Source organism: Prionailurus viverrinus, chromosome A3 (genome assembly GCF_022837055.1).
Source record: "Prionailurus viverrinus isolate Anna chromosome A3, UM_Priviv_1.0, whole genome shotgun sequence".
Classification (NCBI taxonomy): Eukaryota; Metazoa; Chordata; class Mammalia; order Carnivora; family Felidae; genus Prionailurus; species Prionailurus viverrinus.
The window spans coordinates 5881831-5905482 of record NC_062563.1 but is presented as its reverse complement, the minus strand read 5'-3'; the positions used below and the strand labels follow the sequence as shown (position 1 = coordinate 5905482).

The 23652-nt window shown below is 58.5% G+C and overlaps 1 protein-coding gene across 1 annotated transcript in view; it reads right to left on the bottom strand.

Annotated features, from left to right (window-relative positions):
- The window catches only part of BMP7 (bone morphogenetic protein 7), a 92544-nt gene that overhangs the window by 39399 nt on the left and 29493 nt on the right, over positions 1–23652 (bottom strand). The window contains exon 2 of the mRNA XM_047854104.1: positions 22191–22383. Coding sequence (XP_047710060.1) covers positions 22191–22383 — 193 coding nt within the window. The remainder of the gene's footprint in view (positions 1–22190; positions 22384–23652) is intronic.

Here is a 23652-nt window from a genome sequence, read left to right as displayed (position 1 = left end):
TGGGCGTGGAACCTGCCTGAGATTCTCTCTCCCTCAATCTCTCTCTCTCTCTCTCTCTCTCTCTTTCTCCCTCTGCCCCCTCCCTGACTTGCACAAGTGTGCCCCCCACTCGCGATCTCTCAAAAGAAAAAAAAAGAAGAATTGAAACAGGAATAAACAGCCTTTCTCACCCCCAAACCCCAAATGGTTTTGCACTACCTTTACCAAAATTGACAAACTGTCAATGGACAATTCCTGCTTATACAAATCGGTCAAGAAAATGGCACAGGACAAGGTGGGGAAAGCTCGTCCGCCACGGACTCCAACAACGGACAAGGCCCATGTCAACGGCAGCTCTACAAAGACCTACCAATGGCCGGTGAGCACGCGGAAGGAAGATAACATCGCCAGCCACGAGGGAAATGCGACGCAGAACCACAGTAAGACAGCCCCTCACGCCCGCTAGGACGGCTAAAACCAAAAACACAGACGGTAACGAGTGTTGGCAAGGACACGCGGTAACCAGAGCACTCCTACACCGCTCGTGGGGACGTGAAACGTGCACACAGACCCACACAAAATCCGACACACCGAGGCAGCATTATTTGTAACGTGGCCCCAAAGAGTGTGAACAACTCAAATACCCATCAACTGCTACGTGGATAAACAAAGTGTGGTAAATCCACGCCACGGAAAATTACTTGGCGGTAAGACAGAATAAAGAACCGGCTGGTAAGATGGGCGAACTCTGAAATCATCCTGCCGGGTAAAGGAGGGCGGCCACGCGACCGCACGCGGGGGGATTCCGCTTACGTGACCTGTCCAGAGAGGCAAATTTATAGACAATCAGAAAGACGAGCGGTGGCTGGGAAGGGGCCGGGTTGGGGGGCAGGGGGTGCTGGTGGGTACGGACTTTCCTTTTGGGCTTATGAACACGTGGAACAGTGGAAATGGCCGCAGACCTCTGAACGGACTAAAGACCACCGAACGGTAGGCTCCACAAGGGTGAGTCGTACAGAATGCGATTTCTCTCTCAATAAAGCTGTGTCGTTTGAAGCGGGTAGAGCCAACGTAGGCCTAAAACACGGAGCAAAGAGCCATCATGCTAATAGTATGCTCAGGTTCCCACGCCCACCCACCGTGTCTCAGCTACAACTCTCCCCCAAATGGTTCCCCTCCTCGCGTGTTCATCGACGCTGTCCCAATTCAGCTGGCCCATTCCGTGTCTTCTAAATGTGTGTTCAGGTTTACTTTTTGATTTTTTAGGGGGGGGAGGGGCAGGGAGAGGGGGAGAGAGAGGATCCCGAGCAGGCTCCGCGACGCCAGTGCAGAGCCCGACGCGGGGCTCGAACCCGCGAACCGAGAGACCCTGACCTGAGCCGAAACCAAGAGTCGGACGCTTAACCCACTGAGCCCCCCGAGGAGCCCCTGGCACGTTGTTTCCATTTCTGGAAGAAGCCAGATCTCCGCGGGGCAACCCTACTTCCCCGCTCGGCCCGATCCGCATTACGAACCGGGGAGGGGGCGCTGGCCCGGCTCTCAGCCCCCGTTCGTGGGTGTGGACAACGTGCCCACCCCTCCAAGCGCACAGGGGCGCAGCCGAGCTGAGATGCAGATGTGGCCTCACTTCACCTTCTCCCGCTGCTTCCGACGAAAGCAGCGGCGGGAGGACAGGAGAGGCAGAAGGTCACCTTCTCCCTCCTGACCCCCAGGAGCCCCTGAAGCCGTGCTCCCTGTGAGGCCTGAACCGCCAGTGACCCCGGCTTCGTGGCACGGAGGGGTGTTAATATTTAACCACCGGCCTGGGAACAGTGTGCGGCCGGGGCCCGTGGGCTCCTCCTCTCCTGGGAGAGAACCAGCCCTGAGAACCAGCTGAAACCTAAGCCCCAGAGTGAAGCAGGAGGGCCACACGCCATGGCTAGAGTCGCTTTCCAGTGCCTCACAGCCCACCTGCCCCGGAAAGTTCCACCACGCTGGAAAAGTGGTATTTTTAATCCAACGTGGGAAGGCGGAAAGTCCTTTTTTTTTTTTTTTTTTTTTTGCCCTCTGGCTCCTTAGAAACTGTTCCGAGACCGTGATCTACAGGGCCTCACCACGACCCACCTCCCAGAGCGGTGGGGATCCCCGGGGAAATGTGGGGGGACCACCCCCGGACCGGGACCTCAGAGATCGGCCCTCTACGCAAACACAGCCCCCACAGAATACAGCCCCTGGACCCCGCAGAACGGCCAGCTCGGAAGCCGGAGGATTTCTCTGGCCCCGGGGGATGATCCCTGGCAGGGGCAGGAGCCACAGGAAAACAGATCCCAGCCAGCTTCCCCAGTGCCCGCGGCCTTGGCACCGGAGAGCCCCTGTCCTGTCTCAGAACCCAGCTTCCCTCCTCTTTCCCTCGATCCTGCAGCACCGTGGGGACCGGGCCTCCTTCCACCTCCTGCCTCCCCCTCCCGCCGGTGGGTCCCAGCGGCCTGGGGCCTCGGAAATCTCTTCCCGCTGTTTCCATTTTCGGCGCCGAAACCCAGACTTTGTGTGCAGGCCACGGGCGGCCGCGTGGGGGTGGCCAGCTCTGGGCCTCAGTGTGGGGTATGATGGAACCGCTCGTGCCGTCACAGCCCGACTCCCAGCTTGGCTGTCCCCCCTGGGGTCCCTCAGGAACACAGCCCACAACCTTCGGGGAGCACACGCGGCCGGGGTTTGGAAGGGCCACATCGGGAGGCAGCCGGGTCTCTCCAGGAGTCCTGCCCGGCAGCGAGGGTCCCCGGCACCCCAACACTGAGGCCTGGGCAGTGGCTGTGCCACCAGGCTTGAGTGACATTCTCCCACCTAATCCTTCCTCCTTCACCGGGGTACAGAGCCGTGACCCCTGCTTTACAGATGAGGGGCTAATGGGGTGCCTGGGTGGTTCAGCCGGTTAAACGTCTGACTTCGGCTCAGGTCGTGATCTCGCGGTTCGTATGTTGGAGCCCCCGCGTCAGGCTCTATGCCGACAGCTCGGACCCTGGAGCCTGCTTTGGATTGTGTCTCCCTCTCTCTCTGTCCCTCCCCTGCTCGGTCTCTCTCTCTCTCTCTCTCTCTCCCTCTCTCAAGAATAAGTAAACGTTAAACAAAAAGTGTCTTCAGCCAATGAGGAGCACACCCCAGACAGAAAGCGACATGAATAATCCCTCCCATCGGGCCCCCGCCCCCAGCCAGGAATCCTCCCAGGGGTCAGTGGGCGTGGAGAGAATCCAGGAGAATGTGGCTGGCCCAGTGCCAAGCGACCCCCATCAGAGAGAAGTGGACTTCGGATTATGGGGTGGGCAGAGTAACACCCGCCCCCCAATCCGGAAGACCATGTCCTCACCCCCAGAACCTGTGACCTGTCCAGGCAAGGGCACTCTGCAGATGTGGCGAAGGACGCTGAGCTGCCAGAGGATTCTGGGTGGTGCAGGTGGCCCCAGGCCATCGCAGGAGGCACCAGAGGGTGGCGCGCCAGCCAGAGATGAGGTGGGAGGACAGACGCGGAGTCACAGGGACGCAACTGTTGGCCGGAGCCCGTGAGCCGAGCGATGGGGGCGGCATCTGAAGCCGGAAAGGACAAGGAAACGGACCCTCCCTTGGGGCCTCCAGGAGGACCGCGGCCCCGGGGCACCTTCACGTTAGTTCAGCGAGATCCATAATGGGTGCGCTTTCGAGCCACTAAATTTGTGGTCCAGCAGCCACAGGGACGAATGGGGTCTCACTCCCCCAACACCCGCTCTGTCGGCCAGAGACAGAGCTTGGACTCCGGAGGCTGAGGGCCTCACAAGGCGAAGGCAATTGAATCCCGGTCAGTTGGCCCGAAGGAGGGGAAGGAGTCCCCTGTTACGCCCAGAGGAAGGAAAAGAGTGTCTCCTGAGGCAGGTCAGAGGGATGGGCAGGGCTAATGCAGCCAGGAGGGCGGGAAGGGCATTCCAGCAGAGGGAACAGAGTGTGCGAGGCAAGGTAAGAGAGGCAGGGAGAGCTTCCGGCCCCGGGGGGTGGGGGTGGGGGTGGGGGGTTCTGGTCTGAAGAGGACTGGGAAGCTAGGAAGAGTTTCCAGCCTGGGATGGAGTCACGATGAGGGGTCACCAGCAGCCTCCTCTCTCTCACCCCTGCTCTGACCCTCACCCTCAGCCCACGGCTCTTTGGAACACCGTAGGGCCTGGCGCTTTCAAACTCTGCACGTCACTGACCGCCGCTGAGCCTTGAGAACGTGCCCCAGAAGCCAGAGAGCAGGAGGGCACGCACTGGGGAGCCCCAGGCTGACAGGAAGTCACGGAGGGAGAGCAGGCATGTTGCTGCAAAGGATGAGTCAGGCTGGGAAGCCAGCAGCCCTGCTCGCACCTGGACCTGGACCGGCACACCAGCCCTGCAGGGAAGGAGATCAAAGGGCCCAGGGAGGAAGCCGGGGCGTGGTGCCGTGGGGAGTGCCCCTCCAGAGCCCCAGGCTGGGGACGACCCAGCCCGGCTCCCCAGCACCCCACCCGGGGGCTTCGGGGAATGCCCTGCCTTTCTACCAAGCTACCCAAACGGTCCCTGGCATCCCTGGGACAGGAAGATGAAGTCAGAGAGGCTTTTTTTAAATACTTTCGTGAAGACCATACGCACATCCAGGAAGGCTAAAATTAAGTCATTTGGGAGGAAGGTGGAAAAACACACAAAGAAGCATGATAGCCTCCTCCCACGGCCGGAGCATGAGCCGCCAGCCCGCGGTTTCCCCACCCCGGGGCCCTCTGTCCGTCTGTCCGTCGGTCGGTCTCTCTCCCTTCCCCCGCCCCCCGCCTGGGCATTCGCAGGAGGGTCAACAAGACTCCTGTCCACAGTCCAGGAGGCCCATGTTGTCAAAAGTCAGGAAGTCAGTCAGGAGCCACCAAGGGCTGGGCCTCAGTTTCCCCATATGTAACAGGACGGGTGTGTTTACCAAGCTCTCAACAACTGCCTCTGCTAACAGAACACCCAAGAGAGCAAAACAAGAGGGTCAAAAATCAAAAGGCTCTCAAACAAGCGTGGAATGCACCACAGGATCATTGCTCCTTAAGGTGCATTTGCTCTTTAAAGGCTCTGAGAAGTCCTGCTGCAAAGAAACGCCTACTCTGACCTTGGTGTGTGATAAAGAGTCTCTCAAATGTGTGCGCACACATGGGTCATGGGGGCAGGAGGTGGACGAGGAGGTCGGCTAAAAACAGAAGGTTCTCCCCGATCGGGGATGCAGCAACCGGCAGGAGAAAACAATCAGGAGGTCCAAGCGGAGCCCAGGATCCACTTTGCGAAGAATCCCCCAGGCCGGTCCTTGGGCCACACTTTGGGCGGGCAGGGATGTAGGCATTACAACACAAGGCTTTGGGTCCCAGGAAAGTTAGAGTAGAATCCCAGTGGAGCGACCCTGGACAAGCCAGCTTCTGTCTTTCGTGTTATTTTACTTATAAAGCGGGGCGAACTATGAGGATTGTTCTAAAAATGGGTTCCACAGAATGATGCACTCCCGATGCCAGGCCAGCGTCCAAGGCTCAAGGCTCCAGGTCGGAGCGGACCTCCTCGTCAACGTGAATCTTCCCCACCCCAGATTTAAGCTGCCCCAGCCCCAAAGCAAGGAGCTCACAACCAAGTTCCGACCCTCACTCAAGGTGCAACGATCTTAGAACGGGCCTGGCACCCCGTCACCCAGGGAGCCTGAGAGGTCGGTGCTGTTGTCTCCTTCCACAGGCGGGAGGCTGAGGCTCAGGGAGGCCAGCAACGCTTCTGATGGGGGAAAGCCCACCCGTCCTTACCCAACCCCCGCCCCACCCCCAGCAACCTGCGAGGGCTTTTCCGGGGCTCAAATCTGAGTACACAACTGCCCTGCTTTCCACCCTCTAGTGGCTCTTAGAATAAAAAGCCCAAATTCCCTGATGTGTTCCCCCCGTCACCCCACACGCCCGCTGCCCGGCCCCCACGGCCTCAGCCACCCCAGCCTCCGTCCAGGCTCGCATCCGGACCAGACGCCAGCCTACCCCAGGCCTCCGCACGTGCGGCCGCTGCAACACCGTCCCTCACCTTTTTACCTCCAACACACCTGCTCAGCCTTCGGCTCCCCAAGGAAGCTTCCGCCGACGCCCTGATGGGCACACCGTCTCTAGACGCCCTCCGAGCCTCTCCCTTCCGAGAACTCAGGCTGGGGTTTAAGTTCGTTTGCACGGTTCTTTGGGTTTTCCCTGCTTCCCTACCAGACCTCAAGCTCCTAAGCCCGGAAGAAACAGTCCTGCTTTGCCAGCCATTCGTTGCAGCCCCAGCACCTAACACACGGCACAGCACACAGTAGGTCTCCAGTTTACGTCGAGTGAACGTGCGAGTATCTTCAGAGTCCTCTTACCAGCCCAGGGGGCTTTCTGGGATCACTTTCTGTTATCTGTGTTATTAAAAGAGGAAAAGTCGGGGCACGGGGGTGGCTCGGCTGGTGAAGCGTCCCACTCTTGATTTCAGCTCAGGTCATGATGCTGGAGTTGTGGGATCGAGCCCCGTGTTGGGTTCTGTGCTGAGGGCAGAGCCTGCCTGGGATTCTCTCTCTCCCTCTCTCTGCCCCTCCCCCGCCAGCGCTCTCTGTCTCTCTCCAAATGAATAAACTTAGGGGCGCCTGGGTGGCGCAGTCGGTTAAGCGTCCGACTTCAGCCAGGTCACGATCTCGCGGTCCGTGCGTTCGAGCCCCGCGTCGGGCTCTGGGCTGATGGCTCGGAGCCTGGAGCCTGTTTCCGATTCTGTGTCTCCCTCTCTCTCTGCTCCTCCCCCGTTCATGCTCTGTCTCTCTCTGTCCCAAAAATAAAAATAAAAACGTTGAAAAAAAAAAATTAAAAAAAAAAATGTTTCTGTAAGAGAGGATAAGTCCATGTTTTTTTCCAAACGACCCAAGCGCCTCCGGCAACGGATTCACCCCCAGCCCACTGCCCCCCACCCCAACCCCGGTACCCACCGGGAACCCAGGCTCCCGACAACACCTGCTGATTAGCCTCGGGCACTGCACACCCCACCCTCCAGGCCTGCCTGTGCAACCGGGGGGCTACCAGATTACCCGAACCGACCCCCGGTGGGAAACTGCCTGGTGGTCTGGGCTTCACCGCCCCCATATTTGCACCCTTGTCACTGTCAGCACTGGCCCCTTTATCTGTAAGCGTCCAGGGGGAGCCGGGAGGACACAGACAGACAGGAAGCCACAGCTGGGAAAAAAGCCAACTGCAAGTTTACTTTTGGACCTGACTCTTGTCCCCCTTTGCTCAAGGCTCCCGGGTTTGGGCCCCAGAGTTTCCGGAAACTGGAGACCCTGTCGTTCCTTCCGTTCACCCAGGCACGAGCCATCCAGACACCAAGTGACGAGAGGAGAGCCGTGCGGCTGACTTCAGTGCCTGGGAACCTATCTGCGGTGGAACAGAAAGGGCCCCGGGGCCGCCCCAGAGAAACCAGGCCTTGCGGGGAGCACCGTGGGGCTTGGGGGTGGCTCTGGAAACCCCCCGAGGCTGGCAGCTGCGTGCATCTGGCATCGTGGGGGCGGGCGGGCGAGACACCACGGACAGGAGACTCATCTTTCGAGACTTTCCCTGGTGGCCCCACTTCCTCCAGCCTCCAGCCCCAGACCAAAATAGAACGAGGTAAATTCTGCCTCTTTCACGCACAGTCAGGGAATAAACAAACCAACATAAACACCGTTTTCCTGCTGGGTCATCTTTCCTGCCTTTTTTCTTTTTCTTTTTCTTTTTTTTTTTTTTTTTTGAAAAAGAACCACAGCCTGTCTTAAGATTCCAAACCCAGAGGCAGAGACGCGAAGAGAAGGAAGCAGCCAGCAGAGAAGGGAGCCCGACAGCAGGGTGTGCGGACAGAAACGCGTAACGCGATTATCAAGTTCGAGGTCAGAAAACAAAGGCCAGATCAGAGCACCTCGATGCCAAGTGGGAAGGGGTGTCTCAGACTTCATCCCGACCGTGGATCCTTAACTGGAAGAGTTAAGGATCTCTGGCTGGGTGGAAGGCTGTGGAAAGAGCTCCCTCTTCGTAATAAGCGCATGCGATGCCTCATGGCCACTCTGTCATACCTTCCATCGTATTTCAGGGGCCGCCCCCGCCCCCAAAAGCACATCCTGAGTCAAGGACTTAAATGCAAGTAGCCTGAGAGGTGACCCCAAGAACCACCTGGAGGTGAGGCAGAAAGAGAGGCAGGGATGGAAAAAAAGCCCAAACAGGAAGCTGTGTGCATCTGGGGCTCACACGCCTGAGCCCCCCCCCCCCCCCCGCCGGGGACACGACGTGAACACAGCTCAGCACGGTGCTCCCCAAGGTGACAGGAGGCTGGGGCATTTATCCACCATTTATCCCTGACCACCAACAACGGGGGGGCTGCTCCCGGGGGCCTTGGCTCCTCCGTGGGCTGCAAACATTCCCAGGGTCAGAGAAGACCCTCGAGCAGGAGGGGCCGGCGCTGGGTAGGAGCATCCAGGTCTGGGGCATCTCACCGAGGAGGGACAGAGGCTCTGTCCACGGCCACAGCTGGCGAGACCAACGTGGCGGAAGCCATCCCCCAAGATGGGCCGCCGTAGGCTGGAGGAGCAAGTGCTTCAAAGACTCGGGGCAGGGACATCCACCCAAGACGAGGAGATAGTGAGGAAGGTGAAGGCAGCAGCCCCCCGTTACTGCCCAGGAAGCAAGACGGGGCCTCACGGGTTCTCCCAGGAATTCAGGGTCCAGAGATGCGCCCGGGCCCCCTGATGTTCGTAAAGGGACCCGAAGCAGCGCTCTGTCGGCTAAAGCTTTCCGAGAGTCCCCATTTCCTTTCCCTTGACAAGCCAGCCCCGGAGGCTCCTGGTTCTGACTCTTGGTCCCACCTGACTCACAAACGACCCTGCCCTTCCTCCTCCTCCCCTTCCCCCACCTGTGGGCCCAATCCCTGAGCCAAAGGTTGAATGCAAATCCCTGAACCCACAACGTCGAGGAGAAAAAAGAAGTCTGCTTTGGGGCCTAAGTATCATTTTTAAAGATTCCTTAACTAGGCCCTGAAAAAGAGTCCGAAAGAAAAAAATCATCTTCTTTAAAAGACTCTCATAGTCTAGTCTTCGCTCAAGAAGCATTTGCTCTGTGCCAGGCACTGGAGGGACGGTAGCTAAAAGCCCCAAAGGTTACAAGGCTCTCCAGCTGAGGACCCAGTGATCTTGACCCCCACATGTCCAGCTCCAAAAGGCAGCGAGACCACGATGATGGATTTGAGCTGGATGTTAAAGTAGGTAGGGTTGGGGCACCTGGGTGGCTCCGTGGGTTAAGTGTCTGACTTTGGCTCAGGTCATGATCACACGGGTCATGGGTTCGAGCCCCGCGTCGGGCTCTGTACTGATGGCTCGGAGCCTGGAGCCTGCTTCGGATTCTGTGTCTCCCTCTTTCTCTGCCCCTCCCCAACTCATGCGCGCGCGTGCCCTCTCTCTCTCTCTCTCTCTCTCTCAAAAATAAATAAACATCGGGGCACCCGGGTGGCTCAGTCGGTTGAGCATCCGACTTCAGCTCAGGTCATGATCTCGTGGTTCATGGGATCAAGTCCCACCATCAGGCTCTGCACTGACAGCACGGATCCTACTTGGGATTCTCTCTCTGCCCCTCCCCCCTATTCTCTCTCTCAAAATAATTAAACTTTAAAAGGAAATAAATAAAAACCTAGTAATAAAAAGTAAATTGTATTTCTTAAAAAGCTGGTGGGGGAAAGGTGTAGGGGCGGGAATTAGAGAGGAGAAGACCGGACGGACAGGGAAATGGGGTGAGAAACACAGAGGCCTGAAAACAAGGTGCCCCAGAAAAAAAGGGGGTGCAAATGTCAACCTGGCCACACCAGGGAGCGCGTGTACGTGTGTGTGCATCTTCGTGTGTCTGTGTATACGAGGTTGGAGCTAGACCACGGAATCAAGGTGCAGACGCAAGGTACCCAGACGCACAGAGATAACGGACAGATATCCACACCCGGAGACGTTGCAGGGCCAGCCCCACGGGCATGGCACCTGTCCCATCACTCAGGGTCCCCCACACAGAAGGACTCTGTGCGTGGTTTAACCTCTGCCGTTGCCGTCACGAAATCCTTAGGACCTTTTCATTTTGCCTTAGGTCTCACAAATCATGTGGCCAGTCCTAGGTGCTCGTTCTCAATACTAACACCTACATCCTGTACGGTTCCAACTACGGGACGCTCTGGAAAAGATTATGAAGACAATGAAAACAAGGATGGGGGAGGGGAGAGAGGAGTAGGCAGAGCACAGAGCATTTTTAGGGCAGTGAACACGTTCAGTATGACAGTATAAGGGTGGACACAAGTCATTGTACATTTATCCAAGCCCAGAGAATGTGCACCAGCATCGGTGACCCCTAGTGCAAACAGCACACTTGGGGTGATTATGATGTGTCCAAGTAGGTTCATCCAATGTCACAAGCGTCCCACTCTGGCTGGGGATGTTGATAACGGGAGAGGCTGGACATGTGTGGGGCCAGGGGGCATAGAGGAAACTTCTGTCCCTTCCCCTCAGTTTTGCAGGGAACCGAAAACAGCTCTGAAATAAAACTTCTAAAAAGCAGAATACAAACGAAGACTTCCAGTCCCTGCTTGGTTCAGGTCATGATCTCCCAGTCGTGGGATGGAGCCCCTGGGCCGCATCAGGCTCCGCACTAACAGCACGGAGCCTGCTTGGAATTTTCTGTCCCTCTGTCTCTGCCTCTCTCTCTCAAAATAAATAAATTAAACTTAAAAAAAAAATGGTAATCTCTATTTTCCTCTTTTTTAAAAAACTTTTTTAAAAAAATATGTTTATTTTTGAAGGAGAGACAGGGAAGGGGCAGAGGAAGAGGGAGACACAGAATCCGAAGCAGGTTCCAGGTCCTGAGCTGTCAGCACAGAGCCCGACTGGACTCCAACCCACGAGCGGCGAGATCATGACCCCAGTTGAAGTCTGACCTTTCACTGGCTGAGCCACCCAGGTGCCCCTCTGTTTTCCTCTTTAAATGTGCTCCCAGGTGGTTCTGATGCCACCTTGGTTTGGGCCTCATCGTCCCTGACTGTGGAAGGATACAAGCCTGTGAGCAGGGGCATGGCAGGGGCTAAGCAGTATTTTAACGGGCAGACGGCGGTAAGCAAGATGAACCGGAAAGTAAGAACAAGGCAGAGGTGGTGAAGAATTCGTATTCCGAGCGTGGGTCAGAGCCAGCAGCACCCCTTGGGGCTGGTCCAGCACCCCAGCATCTCAGATCCTCCACGGAGGCTCCGCTGAGGCAATGAGCTTCCCCTCCCCCACGCCAGCATGCCCTTGGCCGACCAACATCTAGAATGGAAGTGCCTGGGGACCGACCTCCCCCTGCTCCACTCCGGGCGCTTCTCATTCGGGGGCCATTCTGCCCCCAGGGGGCATATGACGACGTCTGGACACGTTTGGGGTTGTTGAAACTTGGTGGCGCCATCTCCCGGGTAGAGGCCAGGAGGCCCGCAGGGCCCCGGACGGCCCGACCCACCCTCACACGGTGATGCGCACTGAGTCCACGGCAGGTCAGGCTTGCCAAGCCTGCGACGCTCGCCCTTAACCCCTACTGACGGACCTGGAGGCCTCAACACCTGCAGAGCTCTGCACCTCTGTCTCCAGGAGCCCCTGCAGGCGGAGGGAGCCACAGTCCCGCCACGGAGACTTCAGGGCGCCTGGCGGCCAGCCTTTGCCCGCCCACTTCTCCGTGCCGGAAACGTTTTCTAATTACTCACTTTCACCCGTAACTCTCGTGTCGGGGTGAGCTTCCAGGAAACCGGACCCGAGACCGGGGGCCGGCCGGCTTCCCTCCGCGGCTGATCACTCGGCCGCTCCGCGAAGCGAAGGCCTGTGCCGAGGATCAGGCTGGAGGGCGTGCCGCGATCCATTAGCAATGCCTGCCTCGGATGCCGGAGGGGCAGGAGGGGGAGTGCAGGCCGGCTGTCTGCTTTCCTTCCGCCATCCTGGGAGCGGCAGGATGGAAAGCCAAGGGCATCGTGAGGGGAAAAGAAGAAAATGGTGCTGACAGGCTGGCAAGAAGACAGAGGAAGGGAGACCCAGGGTGTGGAGGAACCCTGAGCATTTGCCCGGATGGCTACCTGCCGCCATGAACTTGAAATAACCGAGGACTTCCACAAGCGCGGTTGACGCCTTTAAAACATGATCTTCCCGGTAAGCCTGCCTTCCCGGTCCTCACTGGGTTCTTTTCTTCCCAGCTACAGATGACTGCTCACGACCACATTGAAAAATATTAATTCTCTTTGTCTCCTGCCAAAAAGGCTAAAGCAATTACAGGCCCTGATATGAAACACAGATGTTAATACATTTGGAAAAACAGGCTCCTATAGGCGAGCAGAGGTCCAAGTATGAAGTGCTTTTGGAATTAAAGCTCCAGATCAAGTGATACAGCCAGCCCCCAATGCGAAAGCCATCCTCTCCAAATTCATTCCAGGGTAGGAAACCCAGGGCCGCGGCACCCACGCTGACATGTCCCCTGTTTGCAGACGAGATCCGACCCACCCTTGGGTACCCACTGGCACACAGCTCTAAATAATATAATTATAATCATCACAGGGAAACGTCCCTAAGATCGAAAAGTATTATAATTATGGGCAATTTTCACTTTTTGGAAATTGGGCTCAGATGCCGAAGAGAGAGTGCAAACAAGACGTTCTCAGGTTTCAGTTCCGGAAGAGAGAACACGCCGGGACGGACCGGTCTGAGGCTGGACTAGGGCTCCTCGGCGGGCACTCGCTCAGCCAACAGGTAACCGTTGGCGTGCGTTTCCACACCGGTGACCGCTCAGGTGCTGGGACTACCTCGAGGCAACAGGCGGCCGTGGTCCCGGGATTCGGGAAGCCCACGCCCCAGAAGGCCGGATGCTCCGTCACGCAATCACACACACAGGTTGTACAGAGCGCCGGCTCTGTGTCAGACTCCAGGCGCGAAGAACAGGACAATGGGCCAAATAAAGCAAACCCCTGCCCTCTCGAGGCACCTGTCCCCGCCCCTGCTGTTGGGCAACTGCCACCGTCTCAGCAGCTGGCACTCAGATCTCCGGTGAGGCTCGGCCAGGGTCCATGAGCCGCCTCCCCTCTCCCCCCACCCCCCGCCGGCCCAAGTTCTTTCCCTCTTCACTACGCAGATTTGTGGAATAAGCCGGCCAGGTCTTTTGTCTTCTCTGCCTCAGTTTCCTCGTGCAGGAAACCGGATTTCCCCACCACTGCCCAACTCCTAGGACTGCCGTGTAGGAAAAGGAAAATGCGTACCTGCCGGCCAAGGAAGAAAACCCGATGGGACTAAAGGCAAATAAATGCAAGCTTCCTTTCCTTACTCCCTAACCCGGCACCGTGCCTCAGTGTCCTGGTCTGTGAGCCGAGCTGCCTGGTGGTACCTCCCTCAGGGGGTGTGATGCGAAGGACCACAGACTGCCGCCTGGCAAGTACTCAAGGAAGCTAGCTTTGTCATCATCGCTGTTCAAGAAGGTGGCCGTCTCTTCTCTCCGTTCAGAGGGGCGTTCTCAAGAAGGGGAGGGCCAGGGGGCACCTGGGGGGTGGGGGTGGGGGCTCGGTCGGTTGAGCGTCCACCTCTTGGTTTCGGCTCAGGTCATGATCTCAAGGTTTGTGAGTTCGAGCCCCGTGTCAGGCTCTGAGCTGTCAGTGCAGAACCTGCTTGGGCTTCTGTGTCTCTCCCTCTTTCTGCCCCTCCTCCCCCCACCCCCCCCCCCCCGAAATAAATAAGTAAACTTAAAAAAAAAAAAAAGAAGGGGTGGGCGAAATGGAAGGCACCGGCCAAATCGATGCAGGTGTGCCCAGCAGAAGCCCTTGCCCACAGGCAAGGGGACCCGTGCTCACCGTGACCTTAGCCGCCAAGTGTTAGGCCCACCTGGAGCGATCAGACTGGGGCGGATGGGTAGGAGGCGCCTCTCAAGTGCCCCTTGCTGGGATCGCTCGTGTCCCCTCACAGAAAGGCGGCCAGACCCTTCCAGTCACCTTGGGAGCCCTACTTGTCACCCCGCTGCACTTCCCCACAGCCCCCGAACCCCTGGGGGGGGGAGCGGGACGGGAGTCTGCACCCCCATGAAGTGGATGAAGTGGCTCATCCGAGGTCCCGCCGATCCTCAAGGGAACAGCAAGGGCGGGGAGCAAGTCAGTGTCAGGATCAAGGTGACACCAGGACCGAGTCCGTGGGGATTCTCGAGGTGGGGCTCCAGTGTGCCGAGTTTTACCTCCACTGCCTGGTTTTGACTTCCGCCTCTAGCGTGTGACCTTGGGAGGCTCATGTGACCACTCTGCGCCCCAGCGACCTCATCCACCAAGCGGGAGAACACGGACGTCTCGAGGTCATCGTGCGAAGTAAGAGAGGACGCGGGCGCTTTGCTGAGCCCTGACCGGATCTGTTGCGAGCATGTGACCGACGGAAACTGTCACCATCGCTTCCCCACCAAGCCAGGCTTGGGATGAATTATGGAAGGAAACAAAGGCCCAAAGATCAGAAAAACCACCAAGGCCCGCCAGCGTCAGCCCGCGGGGCAGGACGCCGATGGCGCTAACTGGACTGGACACGGCGCCGGCCATCTCCACCCGGCGGGTTTTCCCCAAATGCGGGCTTTTTCCAGAGCGGTCCCTCTGGACACGGGAGAGGACCCCAAGGGGGACCGAGAGGCATCGGGGGACCTGGTTCCCGCTGAGGCAGCTCCGGGCTGGGATTCCAGAAAGGCAGCAAGGAGACCTGCCAAGGTGTCCTTGACCAGACCGCCCCGGGCATGCTCTCCCCTGACCTTCCGGAACAGCCGGTGGGTGCCCAGGCAGCCAGCTGCTCCTTCCCTGCCCTCTGAAGATTCCACTGGGGAGCTGAATCGGCAACTTCTGTAAAAGCAGCTCAAAACCAGAGCTCACGCCCTGGGGCTGAGGTGTAGTGGAAGGAGGCGCAAGCCAGGAGACGGGGAACCAGGCACGTAGGCCTTGAGGAGCAGCAGAAAGGCTCCGGAAGCTTCCGGAAGCCTCTGGAGCCAGAGCCTGAAGGGCTCCCCACCCTCAGCCAGCCCCTCGCCTGTGCCGCTGAGACTGTGAAGCGGGGTCTGGACGGCACTCGGGTTCGGTCCTGTGAAGAAAAACAGTCATCGTTGAAAGACCAGGCAAAAGGGAACACGGAGGCCCGGACTGGAGGGAATCGGTCCCCTTCCATCTCTCAGGCATATACGACGGCTCACAGACCAGAGAGAAGGGCGCTCTCGCCACCTGCCCACAGCCTGGAAGCTGTAAAAACATGCCCAGCCTCGACCCTCGGGACTCTGATGTATCCGGAGTTGTAAAAGCCCCCCACCCCCCCACCCCAAGGTGATCCTCACCCCCAGCCCAGGGTGAGAACCAGAGCTCGGGGATCCCAATCACGTGAGGGAATCAGTACCAGCGAGAACCACCACGGTGGTTCCAAGGTGCCACCACGGCCGAGAACGTGAGCCCTGGAATCTCGGAGACCCAAGTTCAAGTCCCAACTCTGCCCCGTCCTAGCTGTGTGACCTCAGGTAAGTTACGCCCTCTCTCTGAGGAAGTCTCTATACCTGGGAAATGGGGATAGTAAGTTTTCCTAGGATCTTTTCCAAGGGACACGATGAAGCTAAAAGGCCCAGCACACGCAGTCACATCCGGAAAGCACCAAATGATGACAAACCTAGAACACAGGTGGGGATGTGCTCTGGTGGGTGACCATATCCGTCTGCCCAGACATGCTCAACTCAAAATCAGGTAAACGTCAGAGCCTAGCTCCCAAGTCCTGAACCTTTAACACGAGGGAGACTGGGGGAGGGTCCGGCACCCCGCGCCCTGCCACCGCCGATGCTCCCCCAGTAAGACAGTCTCTGCCCCCAGCAGGCAGGCAGCTTGTCCCTGCTTCCCACGGATGGAAAACACGAGGGCATCCCCTGGGAGCTTGTCAGAAATGCACAAGGTCAGCCCCCCCTCACCCTGCCCCCGCAAAGGGCAGACTCGACCACGTTTTCACCAGATCCTGGGAGCCTGGTCACTGAACTGTTACGGGCAAGAATGCTACGGGGCTCCCCTCTCGAGACGAACAGGTAAGAGCCGTGGCAGGTCTGAGGGTTCTGGGAGGGGTGAGGGCACCGCTGAGGAGACAGGATGCCCCCTCCTTGATGGCAGCCGGGAGCCCTGGGGGTCCCCGGGGAGGGCCGGGGCGGGGGGGAAGCGTGCCCAAGGCCCCCATCTGGCAGCACAGGGACACAGGCTCGCCTCTTCCCTCCGCTCGCCCGCCAGCCGCCTCGGCGAGCAGCCCCTCGGTCCCCACTCCAGCCCGTCACGGGGACAGCTCCTTCCTCCTCGGTGGCTCAGGCTGCGGCCGATCCAACCTTGGCCTCGGGGACCGCTCTGAGGTCCCTCCCCCGGCACCCCGAGTCCCTGAGACTGACTGAGGGACAGTTTTCAATGGCTGCCAACACCATCTCGACCTTGGCAGTCACTGACCCCCTTCGAATAGGCGCTGCCGTCCCCGGCAGGCCTGTGGTCCCCCAAGGGCGTGTCTCACAGAGCACCTGTGTCCCGCACAGGTGAGGCGGCACGGGCTGGGGGGGGGGGGGGGGGCGCGAGCCGGGGCCTCTGCAGGGAGGGCTGGGAGGGGGTCAGGATGGAAAGGCCCAGTCCAGCGTTCGGGAATGAAACTGGTTCAGTCGTGCGACCTCCACACGGACGCGAATCCAGCTCCGGAGAGCCGGGTCCCAGCCGGTCCAGCCTGAGGCTTGGAAAAGGAGGGCAGGCCCCGATCCCTGGGCCCCCCAGTTCCCCCGGCAAAGCCACTGGAGCCAAGGCCCCCGTCCCCAGGCCTGCCCCTCAGCCCCCACTCATCCCGCAGGCCGCCAATGGCGGCTCCGGCGGCCTCTCCAGCTGCAAGCAGGGCCCGACGGCTATGGAAGGCCTCCAGCTCGGCTCATTATCGGAATTTAATCTGGATTCCGAGAGATCAAGAGGACTTGGTGGAAAGTGGCTGCCACGAGGGGAGAGACGCTGAGGCTAACCCAAAGCCAGCTAATCCCCGGCACCCCGGGGCCTCCCTGGAGCCCCGGCAGAGGCTCGCCAGGGAGCCAGATGGCCCAGCTCCACGCAGCTGGGCGGCTGGTGGCAGCAAAGCCACAGACCCCTCAGCAGAGGGGGCAGGCTGGCCACACGGCGGGGTGGCAGGGGCAGGACCTGGGCTCCTCTGGGGATCAGCTCTTGAAGACGATGCGTGTCCCCAACCCCACCCCACCGGCAGAGCTGGGGAAACGCCAACAGGGGCCCCGCCTCCACACAAGCTCAGGCCTTCATCGCCATCAGAGACCTCGAAGCTAAGAGATTCGGCGGGGGGGTGGGGGGGAGCAGTGCTGCAGCCAAAACCGGGAGCTCCCGTTTTCTTCTGAGGGTCTCTCTGTGTCACCCTGTGACAACGGTGATCGTAGTGAAGAAGGTGGTGATGGTGGTGGCAGTAGTGATGATCTAAACCCAGTGACCCTTTATTGAGCACTTACTATGTTCTAAATAAGTATGTCGGGGCGCCTGGGTGGCTCAGTCGGTTAAGCGTCCGACGTTGGCTCAGGTCATGATCTCGCGGTTCGTGGGTTCGAGCCCCGTGTCAGGCTCGGTGCTGACAGCTCGGACCCTGGAGCCTGCTTGGGATTCTGTGTCTCCCCCTCTCTCTGCCCCTCCCCCACTCACGCTCTATCTCCCTCTGTCTCAATAAATAAATAAATAAATAAATAAATAAATAAATAAGCATGTTAACCCACTTTATCCTCACCACAACCCTGGGAGGTACATGCAATTACTATCGCCATTGTACAGAGGAAGAAACTGAGGCCCCAAGGGTTACTGGTAGATAGTGTTGGTATTTGAACCCACAGTCTTACTAGCCGGGCCATCCTACCTGGGGAATTACACAACAGAATCATTTTGCTCCTGTATTAAAAAAAAAAAAAAAAACGAAACAACCCACCCAGAAAAAGATATAAATAATTTTTAAAAAAATTTTTTTAACCTTTTAACTTCTGGAGAATGGAGCTCTCGTCTCGTCTCAGGTACGGAAAGGAAATTTAGAAATCTAAAGATAGCATTCGCTTCCCCCGCCTCCCCCCACCCCCGCTTCCCCACGCCTATCACTCCACTGCCCGCCTATTTGGTACTTTGCACCTGTCATGTTATCTCCTCTGCTGTATCGTGAGCTCCTAGCGGGCAGGGACGTGGGTCTGGTTACTCCCACCGGTGCACGGCACACAGCAGGTACTCAAACGTTTGCTGATAAGGGACTTGGTCTCCCAGCAAGCCAAGCGCCCCCAGAGTCGGGGACCCAAAGCAAGGCTCATAGCCTCACAGATTGCCTGTGGCCAAGCTGCTCATCGGGGGCAACCTGCCATGCCCACCCGGGCCCCCCGCTAGAGAGCCACGGACAGCCGTCCCACCCATCCCTCATCCAACCACAGCGATGTGGGCCTTCTCCCCTCCCCTGGGGCCTCTGGAGCCACTCCACAGAGCTAAGCCAGGGTCGAGGGGGCAGCAGCCTCAATCCGGGATGGGACAAGTGCCCACGGTGCCAGCAGGTTGAGACAGGCACCTGCTGAGAGGGGAGCAGCTGCTGGCAGCCGGGGGGACGGGAGGCCAGGGCTCGTGTTCCATTAAGCGAGGACTGAGTGGCTCACCCTGCCCGGGCAGCATCTTGTCCCTCTGTCCTCCCCACGACCCACACGTGTCCCTCACTTAGGACCACGGCCTTTGCAGTTCCCCTGAGACACTCTCCCCGCTCTCTCCCACTCCCCGTGGCCAGATCCTTCCTGTCACTCGAACATCCCCAGCTCAGCAAGGCCGTCAATGACCACTAGCACTCTGCCAGGCCACGCGGCCCGTTTGTTTCCCATCCACCTTCTCTACCCCGTCGCGGGGAGGACTGTATCTGCTCACGTCCTCCCCCCGGGACCTAGGAGTGTGACCTTGTTTGGAAAGGGGGTCCTTGCAGACCCTCCGTGGAGTAAGATGAGGTCATACTGGAGGAAGGCGGGCCCCTAATTTGAGATGACTGGTTTCCTTCTGAGAGAGAGACACACACACACAGTGTCACGTGAAGGGGCAGAGCCACGTGGCAACAGGGTAGAGGGAACGGACGCAGCTGGAAGCCAAGGGCACCGACAGTGGAGAGCCACCCCCGGAAGCTGGCAGAGGCGGGAAGGGCCCCCCACCACCCCCCAAAGGCTTCCGAGGGAGCACGGCCCTGCCTTGACTTCAGACGTCTAGCCTCCGGCACTGAGCACTTCTCTACTGTCCTCGCAGTACTCTGTCGGGACACCCCAGAAACCTAGGTCACTCCTCAGCCACCATTCAGATGGGCCCTGCCCTCGTGATCTGAGCTTGCTCGTCCCCACAGTCCAGTTCTGAGGCCGGCACCTGGACGCTCAAGGCGGTGGAAGCAACAAATCGCTGGGCTCACGCGTCTCTGTCCAAGTGCAGGGGCCTCGCGCCTCCACGAAGGAGGTCCCGTGCCCGTCAAGCCGGGCTTGCCGCTCTCAGCCTCCAGCGTCCCCCAGCAGTGCAGGGACCGGCGGGTGACGACACCCCTGGCACCAAGCCCAGCACCGGAGGGTGCGAGCCGGCAGGGCTGGAGCAGGTTCCCGCTCACGAGAAGGGGCGGCATCCCGGTCAGAACCCCCGGGGACCGGCAGCCAGGGAAGGGCCACCGCGCTCCTGCACGGGGACCGGAGAAAGAGCAGCACAGGTGCCAGCCGCCAACCCTCGCGGATGCGTTCAGCCAGACCCGCTCGGAGCAGCCACACTCCGGAGGTTAAGCCTCTTGATGGAGATTTCTGGGGCAGGTGTGGGGGGCCTGCCAGGAGGGCTGGGGAGCGAGCCGGGCTCACTCGGGGTTTCTGCACAAGGGGGCAACAGACTGCTCTCGACCAACGGCCTCTGCCTCGCCTCCAGCTCATCAGCCTTCACGAGAAAAGTCAAACATCTGGTTTTGTTCAAGAGTCCTGGGGCAATCTGTGAGCGAACGGAGCGAACGTGTGTCGCACCCCCAGAATGAACGCCACGCTTCTTCCTATGAGTCTGGGGGCCAGGGCACAGGCCGTCAGGGTTACCTGGGGCACCTGAGTGTCCACAGTCAGATTCGGAGGCGACTGCCAGGACCGGGTGCCAGCTCCCCCACGCCACACCACGTCCCTTTCTGGTACCGTCCCCTCCAGGACGGCGTGTAGGGCACTGCGTCCCAGTGGGGGCTCTAAAGTGCAAGTTTCGTCCACACTGAGATACCACTTGTCGCCCGGCAGACTGACAGAGACCAAACAGTTCGATGAGAGACGGCGTCCTGAGCGCTTGGGAAACAGGCCTCCTCTCCTACGTGGTTGGTATAAACGGACATGACCTCCGAGGACCGCCGTTCAGCAAAACCTATCAGTTGCCGATGCGTGTACCCTCGGACCGCACAAATCTGTTTCTAGAGCCGTATCTGACAGACACGACGGACGTGAAATAATGCGTCCCTGAAAAAAATGTGTCGTCCGCCTGTAACACAGAGAGGTGGGGAACCCACCACGCACATGCAGGAAGCTGGCTAAGTCCCTCACGGCATGGTGACAAAGAGAAAAAGGACGTTCTGTGTGAACCCACCCGGGATCGCCTAAGGCTTGCTGTGAGGCGAAGAAAGCAAGGTACAGGAGGGAGAATATGAAGAGACGCCCCCTGGAAAGACACACACTCTCGCACACACACGTTTGCGGATTCAAGGAAGCTCACGGCACTGAACTTGAGGCTGCCTGAGAGACGGGCCCCTGGGACTCAGAGCTGGGCGGGAGCTTCGATGTTCACGTTCGTTGCTTTTCTTGTGTCTGAATTTTATGACGTCCGCGCATCTTAGCTACTCAAACCTGTATCTTCAAAAGAAACACTTTCTGTATACCCCCCCGGCTCAAGCCCTAATTTGGCCACTTTCTCTCTGGGTGGTGGGGGGAAATGGCACACCCTTTGCTCTCAGCTCTTCATTCTGCCCACGTCCCTGAGGAGTCCCCATCCCGGAGGGCTATGATGCACGCGGAACGAGGTTACACATGCAAACCAGTGGAAATAAGAGAGAAGAGTTCGGTTTTCTTAGTGTGTAAGACGACCCCTGACATGGCGGTGCTTGGGGAGGTGGTGATGGTTCCCAGGTCCCTAGCGTGGTGACAGGTCCCCATTCCCGCTGCACATGCGAATAAGGGCTGTCCATCAGGAGGCGCCATGAATTCCTCCATTAGTTACTGACGAAATGGCATCGGGCGACGATAAAAGACGATAAAAGTCTGCCAGCCTGAGATATCTTGAAAGCCAACCGCTGGGTGTCACCGCCTGGGTCACATCCACCTCGGGAGCCCATTATGTCCTTGTTCGACGCTCCAGCCCATCTCTCAGCCTTCTTACCCCCCGGGAGACCTCAAAACTAAATCAATGCAACATTTTGGTTCCTGACTTCGTGATTCTCCGAAGGCTCAGGTCTCTCTCTGCCTGGTTACTTAGGTTCTGCTCCCCTAACATTTTATTACAAACGGCCACCTTCATTGCTTGCCTGACATCATGGGCTGGGGTTCGCAGTGAGGCACAGGGTAGGCCTCCCCCCAAAATGTTTCTCCCTCTTCCCTACCCCCGTCCCCTCGGTGCCCATGAACGCATGCCAGACCCAGACCCCCCCATAAATACCCACGCGGCTCACCTGGCTGTCTCCGATTCCTAACTCAATTTGCTGACAGGGGCTAGTTTTAAGACACAGCGACATACACCATAAACTTTCTTGAAAAAATACATTCCAGTCCCTGGGGCGCCTGGGTGGCGCAGTCGGTTAAGCGTCCGACTTCAGCCAGGTCACGATCTCGCGGTCCGTGAGTTCAAGCCCCGCGTCAGGCTCTGGGCTGATGGCTCGGAGCCTGGAGCCTATTTCCGATTCTGTGTCTCCCTCTCTCTCTGCCCCTCCCCCGTTCATGCTCTGTCTCTCTCTGTCCCAAAAATAAATAAAAAACGTTGAAAAAAATTTTTTAAAAAAAAAGAAAAAATACATCCCGTGGAGGGGGCCTGGCACACGGCTGGTGACCCGTGACGGAAGCAGCCGTGACTGCCCCCTGCCCCAAACTGGCCCCGTCCCCTGGCCGCCACCCCCGTCTTCCTCTGCCACTGAGGGAAGCTCAGGACGCCTCCCGGGGACCCGTCACAGCACCCACCTGCCCAAGTGCTCCTGAAGCACCTGGTAAACGCTGATCCGGAACGTCTCATTATCGAAGCGTTCCCGGATGTAGTCCTTGTAGATGCGGAATTCGGCTGCGGTCACGGCTTCCCCTTCTGGGATCTTGGAAAGATCAAACCGGAACTCCCGGTGGTGGTAACGTGGGTGGAAGAACTCTTTGTCGTGCTCCACTAGAAAGGAAGAAAGCACACGGGCACCGAACGCTCGTTAGTAGCTGGCTCTCACGCTCGTGGCTCAGCGTCCCAGCCGGCCCACTGCCGGGCCCCCCAGGTGCCACCTGCCCGTTCCCGCTGACCTGGTGCAGCTGGGGTGGGGGTGGGGGTGGGGGTGGGGCCGCAGCCACAGACCCTATGGTTGCCTTGAGCGCCAGCAACGACTCTCCATCAACCCGCTGGGGAGACTGGGGCACAGACCCAGCCGTCCCAGGGACCCTGGACAGACTCGGGTTCATGGGAGCTCAGGCTTGCGTTCAAATCCGGGCTCTGCCGCTAAGGAGCTGGCTTGCACGAGGTACCAAGTCATCTCTCTGGACCTCGATTTCCTCACCTAAAAATAAGGACAATAGTCCTCCTTCGGGGGTTGTTGTGAGAGTTAAGTAACCGAATTCTCATAAGCAGGAGTGTTTATTTTGGGGGGGGGGGTGGTTAATGTCTATTTATATTTGAGAGAAAGAGTGCATGTGAGTATGCAAGCAGGGGGAGGGAGGAGGGGCAGAGACAGAGACAGAATCGGAAGCAGGCTCCAGGCCCCGAGCTGTCAGCACAGAGCCCGACGCGGGCCTTGAACCCACGAACCGCGAGATCATGACCTGAGCCGAAGTCGGATGCTCAACCGACTGAGCCACCCAGACGCCCCTCTATCTTTTTTTTTTTAAAAGCTTGTTTATTTATTTTGAGAGAGAGAGACAGAATGCGAGTGGGGGAGAGGCAGAGAGAGAGAGAGGGAGACACAGAATCCGAAGCAGGCTCCGGGCTCCGAGCTGTCAGCACAGAGCCCAACGCGGGGCTCGAACTCACGGACCGTGAGATCATGACCTGAGCCGAAGTCAGACGCTCAACCGACTGAGCCACCCAGGCGCCCCTGAAATGTCCCCTTACAGAGTCCTATTTAAATCCCATGCGGCTGTGGACTATGAGAGGCGCATTCCACAGCCCCCCTCCCTCCCCTCATGCCGACAGACTGCACAGATCAAGTCTCCATCTCCAACCATCAGCCTCTGTCCTCCCCCAGAGAACGTGGGTGCCGAACCCCCAGCTTGCAGCAAAGATGCCTGAAGAACCCAGAAGCACACACACACACACAAAAAGCAGTATTCACGAAGCACCAGCTCTGGGCACTTTCCAGCATCATCTATCTGATCGACTCTGGTGAGGCAGGGTGGATCCCCATTTTCCAGATGAGGAACCGGAGGCTCGGGGACTTGCCCAAGATTACAAGTG